This window comes from Rhodamnia argentea, chromosome 6 (assembly GCF_020921035.1).
Source record: "Rhodamnia argentea isolate NSW1041297 chromosome 6, ASM2092103v1, whole genome shotgun sequence".
Classification (NCBI taxonomy): Eukaryota; Viridiplantae; Streptophyta; class Magnoliopsida; order Myrtales; family Myrtaceae; genus Rhodamnia; species Rhodamnia argentea.
This window is the reverse complement of record NC_063155.1, coordinates 31404811-31411504: the sequence shown is the minus strand read 5'-3', so window position 1 is coordinate 31411504 and position 6694 is coordinate 31404811. Positions and strand designations below refer to the sequence as shown.

General features: G+C 40.2%; 1 protein-coding gene across 2 annotated transcripts; it reads right to left on the bottom strand.

Annotated features, from left to right (window-relative positions):
- LOC115746017 (anthranilate synthase alpha subunit 2, chloroplastic) lies at positions 1-5184 on the bottom strand. 2 transcript variants are annotated; one of them, XM_030681703.2, is made up of 11 exons: positions 4942-5184; positions 4286-4470; positions 3949-4138; positions 3548-3699; positions 3102-3217; positions 2734-2980; positions 2592-2654; positions 2328-2480; positions 1696-1776; positions 1094-1180; positions 1-463 (listed from the first exon to the last, which is right to left on the bottom strand). In XM_030681703.2, exons 1-11 carry the CDS (start codon positions 5108-5110, stop codon positions 140-142), a joined length of 1767 nt encoding a protein of 588 aa, XP_030537563.1. In that variant the 5' UTR covers positions 5111-5184; the 3' UTR covers positions 1-139. The 2 variants fall into 2 exon arrangements, with proteins under 2 accessions (XP_030537563.1, XP_030537564.1); XM_030681704.2 differs by having other exon boundaries at positions 2598-2654.
- Between the last annotated feature and the right edge of the window lie 1510 nt (positions 5185-6694).

Sequence of the window (6694 nt, the reverse complement as noted above, 5' to 3'; positions counted from 1 at the left end):
TAGATGAACATCTATCTTGAGGTCAGTTAAGACCGTTTCCAAAATCTCGTCCATACGACAAGCCCAACCTCAAATTTTGCTTGAGAACGGGGTGGATTCAAAAGAAAACAACTACTTTACAGCAGTAGGACTCTAAAAGTCAGATATCGACAAAAGACGACTCAGCAAGATCAATAGCACGGGCAAGAGCAGCAGCCTTGTTCTCGCACTCTCTCTGCTCATCAGCCGGATCACTGTCAGCCACAACACCTGCACCAGCCTGAAGGTGAGCAACCCATTCCCGACGCTTGTTCATGTCCTTGTACGAGTACATCATGTCGTATCGGATTCCCGTAGGGAACACAATGGTTCTCAAAGCAAGCGCGATGTCCATATCACCCGAAAATGAAATGCTTCCAAATCCACCACTATAAGGCCCACGCCGGGTGACCTCCAACTGATCAATCAACTCCATGGCTTTCACCTATATGTAAATAAATGAGTAACATAGCAACATGACTTCTGGCAGAGAGAAGGCCCAGGTAAATAAATGAGCAACAGAGTAACGAGATCAATCAACTCCATGGCAAGTAAATAATGAGCAACAGAGTAACATGACTTCTGGCAGAGAGAAGGCCCAGGTAGGTACACACGTTGATATAAACTGTGGTTTTTTTCCCTTTTTAATAAACAGGAATTGAGACCATATTTGCACAATATCCTGGAAATACCGAGATGTCTTTATCTGAAAAGATACATTGACTTTTAGCACATAGAATACTATGCTTTCTCGATATCAACCTGCAATACTACTGCTCCTATTGTAATGTTCACATAGGCGATCCAATTGATTCTTCTCTTACTAAAGGAAAAGTTGCAGGAGGTCTATTAAAGCAACGCATCAAGAGTTACATATGCCAACAATCTGAAAGTAATCAATAGACCTTTACGTAGCTTGTGCTCAATCGGGTCAGTTTTCTTTCAAATTCTCATCTTAACTTATGCATAAAGAACGACTACACTTTTGTAAGCAAATTGCACAGTTGGAAATCCGATATGGTAGTATAAAAAAGTAACCTGGATATTAAAAACTACTGATAGGTCAGAAGAAAACCTTTGGTGCACCACTAACAGTTCCAACAGGCAATGCTGCACGCAAAGCATCCCAGCTGGATAGATTCTCAAGCAACTCCCCGGTGACCTAAAATGGCAAGCATGCTACTATGTGAGACAGAAGTCGATAAATAAGAATTTATTCCTTTGTTTTCGAGGTGTGGAAGAAGTACCACATATATGATATCACAATCATAAGAGCAATTATCACAGTGTGATAAAAATGAGGGGGAAAAGAGCAGAAGTTCAGTTAAAATTGCAGAAGGCATACACTGTAATTCAAACAGCAAGTCGCATATTGACTTTCCCACATATAGAAATACAAAATAATGCAGATAAATTCAGGAAACACTTGACATGATTGCAATCGATCATAAATGTTCAAAGCAATGGGTTTCTAAAAGCTCAGAGTGTTCGGTTCAAGATAAAATCAAACTCCAAATGCTAAAAACCGATAAGTGAAGAGCAAAAGGAACTGCAAACAGAAAGAAAACATCGATGAAAATGATGTTTAACTGGTTCCTCTTGCGTCAATTGCATGAAAACATGGGAAGACTTTCTCTTCAGCAATCCTCTAGGATAAAAATTTAAAAGAACAATTACCGTAGAGCTTATGTGCATCACATGAGAATAGCGCTCGATATTCATGAGCTTCTCAACCTTGACAGAACCAGGTGTCGATACCTGAAAAAAAGTGGGTGTCATCTCCATGCATAAGTAAGCTACAGTATGAAGATCGGGAAATTCACTAAGCAGCACACTAGCTAACTGTCTAGCAAACAAACCTAACGCATGAGGAATATCTTGGTAAGCAATAGGAATGACATTTTCAACATTGGTTAATTTGTTATAACCTAACCAATAAAAGCCAAATGGCACTTCAACATAGGCCTGAGTACGAAACTTTATTTCTCATATTTTGTGAGTATATTAGATACAAACCATGAACATGAGTGAGAGCACTCGAGAGGCAGTATCTGCCAGAAGTTTGCAAAAATCATCCATGGTGAAAGGTGTTGAGAAAATGAAGATGAGTGCTTCCGTGGGCACTAATACACAAGTCCACTATGGGGAGCAAACACTAGCCGTGCATTGTCACAACACACTGATTATGCATAGTTGACCAACCGAAAGAATCACCAAAGAAAAGGAGTAGTATCTGCACACTACAACACTTTATCCTGTAGAAAAAGAAAATAGAAAAACAAAACAACAAAGAGGGTGAAGCATTGAACCTTTCCAACATCGTTTCTACCTAAGTCCACAAGCATAATGTGCTCAGCACACTGCTTTTCATCATTCAAAAGCTCTTTTTCTAACATCAAATCTTCCTTTGGTGTCTTCCCTCTTCTAACAGTCCCAGCAAGAGGTCTATTAGTAACCCTTTTCTGTCATGAAGGAAAAGTACCAGGAAACTCTTAATTCCAAGTGCAGCAAAAACACGGTATGGAAAAAGATGCTAAAAAAAATCTAAAGGGAAATTCCTTAGTTATTCTCATGTTTACCTTCTTCACCCGCGTAAGAATTTCTGGACTTGAAGCAACAAGTATACAACCCCTAGCCTGAACCAAATGAAAAATATAATTCAGCTTCCACAATAACTCTGTACTATTAAACAAGCCCAGGGAAAGGAAGGCAGACTTGTAAATAAGCCATGTATGGGCTTGGATTAACAATCCTCAATGCTCTATAGACTTCAAAAGGGTCTGCAAATGTTCTTTGTTCAAAGCGCTGGCTCAACACAATCTGAAAGATATCACCAGCCAGAATATGTTCTTTTGCCTGCAGTACCGCCTTCTTGTACTCCTCACTTGTCATACTTGATCTCTCCAACTTTGGACCAAACAGGCGAGTGAATAGCTTTATGGAACCGGCTGGCAGTCTTGGACTGAAATTTGATTTCATCAATAAAATCGAGCTTTAGCAGGTCAATTAAAGTACTTTACATTCTGCTTGATCATAATAAAAAGCACTTACTTCATTTAGCATGTAAAAGGAAGATTACTCACGGATCTATATCATGTACTCTAGATACTAAAGTCTCCAATCGATTCATTCCATCATCGAACGCCTCATCAACTGAAGGATATTGATCTAATCGAACCCAATGAATAACGTACGCTTTCTGGCGGCAGGGAAACAAAATGAAGAATCAAGTACATTAAATCAGTGACAAAATCATCAGCTGTATATCATTATGCGAATATTCTATCACCTATTTGTGATTTTAGAGAAAAAAAAAAACCTTAACAAATTGAACTCTTACATCAAAAGCCACCATGCATGAATATTTCCAAGTTCATGTCTTCCGATTTCTTTATTCAGAATTTTCAGCTACAGAAGGTACTTTCATGCCAAAAGAAAAGCAGGCACAGAAATTAAACTTCAACTGAAATGATGCTTCATGAACTAAGAGAATATACCTCCTCCACGTGATCAAATACAATAATTATACCTTCTCCACGTGATCAAATACAATAACGTCATCATAAAGGCCTAGATGAACATCAGGTAGGTTTCTGTCATCTGATGGGGCACTAGAGAATGGTAGTTTTCTCTTCTCCATATAGCGCACCGTATCATATGAAAAATAACCAACCCATCCACCTGGTCCAAGAGGAGTTTCTTATTTCCAGACGAAAGATGAAAACTTGTTCAAAATTATCAAAACACATAAGACTTCGATATCATGAAATAGTTGATCAGTTTAATTCACAATCCATCATCACTCAAGACAAAATACTTTCATAATGATGACACTGTTGTTCAGTGAGTTTTGCTTAGAAGAACAAAGCTGAAATAAAGCAAATCAATATGAATATCAGAAGATTAAAGCCATCATATCAAGTTTCCTACCGCAAAATGCTTCTGGAAGTTCATCAATCATCTGGGGTTTCCATCCTTCCATAATTCTACGAGGAACAACCATTGGATCCTCCACGATTTCCTCCGTCCTGGACCCCTCCTCGTGGTCCATGATTGTTACCATATTCTCTTTAGCCACAATCTCAATTGTTGGCTGAGCTCCAACAAAACTGTACCTCCCCTAAAAGAAAATAATACAGCAGAATGAGCTCCTAACAGGAATATGCTCTCCTCACATAGAGAACAGCTTACTGCAACAAAATCCAAAAGTCATGCATTTTACGTGGATCGGAATAAGTGCACAAAAGAAAAAGTGTTGAAGACTTACAATGCTAGAAACCTGCAAACCCGGCTCAACAGACTCAAACAAAAAACTAGGAGCATCTCTGTCATCCTCCTTCACCAAACACCGGTAAGCAAGCACTGGAGTGAGATGATCAGAGAAAATACATCTGTATAGTGGAACCAAATTGCCCTTCTTGGCAGCTTCTTGGAACTTTGCCGACAGGTCGACTAGAAATTAAATGTCAAAAATCACAAAGCGCAGAAGAAACATAATATTTCTATTACATAACACAGAAAAACCTATTAGTACTGAACCAATATCTAACCTTGGCCAAATCAAATAAGCAGATTACCTCATTTGAGAGTAAAGTAGCCAGCCAAATTCAATTAGTTGAGCAATTCAGTTGCTAATAATTCATACATAAAGGATCCACAGTCCAAAACCTGTCGTCACTTTCTACCTAAATTTGCATATCCAGCAACAAAGCTCGAGTTCATTCAACTCACGGACCCATTTCTCAGCTATCCACAAGTCTTTTCAGCCACGGAAATCGTTGTCACGAGATAAACACGTGCCTAATCGCATTCTTCCGTTACTTCATCCTACCGATTCCCGAGCAATCAATGCACACGCAAGTCGGATCCCAACTTCATGTCGGCAGCTTCCTAATTCAAAACATGAAAGGAGTGAAGACTGACCTAATGACGGAGAGGACTGAGCCGAGCATCTCAGAATGGGGAAGCGCGAGCGCGAGCTGAACAGAGCGAGAGAGCTGGAGACTCCGCCGCCAAAATCAACGGAGGCCGCATTGAGTCGCAACCTGGGAAGCGAAGGGAGCTGGGGAGGCGCAACAGCTAGGGTTTCCATGGGAGTCTTCAGAGCATTCGGTGTCGGCGAGAGAGAACGGAAGGGAGGAGAGAGGCAGAGAATTCAAACGGCTCAACAGTGTGGAGGCCGTTTTTGAACGGATGATGATCTCGCTTTGTCTTTGCGGGGACGTGTTGCTTGATGGGGACCGGGAAATCCTATCGATAGGCCCACTGTCTTGAAACTTGGGCTTGGTCTTGGGCTTGGGCTTGGGCTTGGGCTAGCTTCTTTCCTCGATAATTATGGCCCAAAAGATTTGTATGATCAGATGAAAGAGTTAGTCGAGTGAGTGCTTCTAAAGATGTTCATAGAGTGGAAGCTTGATTTAAAACAGGGCATGTGGAATCCCCGCATCGCGAGAGATTATATATACTGTTAAGTGTTAACGCATTGATTGTTCTTATAACCCGTACAATCAGCACTTTAAAAGATCGAGTTATTTCAAATAAAATATATTTAGGAATTGACCTGTAGTGGAGCAACCATCTTATATGTATAGGACTATTAAATTTAAGTGTCGTTGTCCGGTCAACGGGAGAGATTTTGCGCGAAGGAGCTAAGGACAAAACACAGGCTTCGTAATTTGTGGTTCCCCAGTAAGCCTACTAAAGTCAAACATTTGTCCCATAATCTCGTGGCCCCCACTAATACAATAGAATTAAGGCAAGAGACGAGACTGGACTGACCAGAACCTTGTGGGACCCATCCAACTCGTACAGAACCATATAGTAGAAGGAAATTGCCGACTTTGTTTTTGGCATTTTATCAGCACGGGGACTCGATCAATGTTGTCCTAAGAATGTTGCGAATGCGGGTGAGTTCTTTAATACTCGTGATAAGCGAGATTTTCATCTGATAGCAATTTTTCTAATCTTCAGTACAATTATAGGAAAAAGTGTGAGAAACCATGACACGATATAACTGTTAATCTATTATGAACTTCTAGAGTTTTGTCTCACACCCAATACGTCGTGCCACCACAGTTTCACGGTGGTGGAAAGTGATTGCGAAGAGATTTTCCTTTTTGAGATGACTTTTTCTCAATGATTTCCTACTCGTTTTCTTGTTTTATAATAAAAGGGGCGAAGCAGCAAATATTACACAAAAAATCACCTATCAAAACTTGATCCAACCGATCTCCTATCAATAAAGGAACCAAACCTTTCGATAGCCTATTTAAAGATATCATTTCCATTACACAAGTAAACGAAGTAATTTGCTAACCTGTTAACATATGGGTTTCCTTCTCTAAATGTATGCGGAAATTTGACATGTTGGAAATACATTAAAAGTTTCTTAATCGGAGAAATAAGCTTGTCGCCAGAATTGAGAGAGGTAGTTGATTTATGGAGCAAAGAAACAGCCGCTTGTGAGTCCACCTCCACATTAAGTTTAGGGATGCCCAAAGAAACGAACATTTACCCCATACGGTTCTATTCTGAGCGAAAAGCACGCTCTCACAATCCGAGCAAATCCAATGAGCCAGCACCTAATTCATTACACAGAAGCCCACCTACTGAAGTAGGGCTCGAGTTGCCTTTAGAGGTCCTATCAGAATTGAGCTTGACCCAACCAATTGGAGAG

What these genes read in the sequence shown, in the direction of transcription:
- LOC115746017 (XM_030681703.2), bottom strand. Translation starts at nt 5,110, where the DNA reads ATGGAAACCCTAGCTGTTGCGCCTCCCCAGCTCCCTTCGCTTCCCAGG. An exon ending in GTTTGCAGGTTTCTAGCATT is followed by an intron (nt 4,139 to 4,285) that starts GTAAGTCTTCAA and finishes ATTTTCTTTTAG; the next exon opens with GGGAGGTACAGTTTTGTTGG. An exon ending in CGCGGGTGAAGAAGGTAAAC is followed by an intron (nt 2,481 to 2,591) that starts ATGAGAATAACT and finishes CCTTCATGACAG; the next exon opens with AAAAGGGTTACTAATAGACC.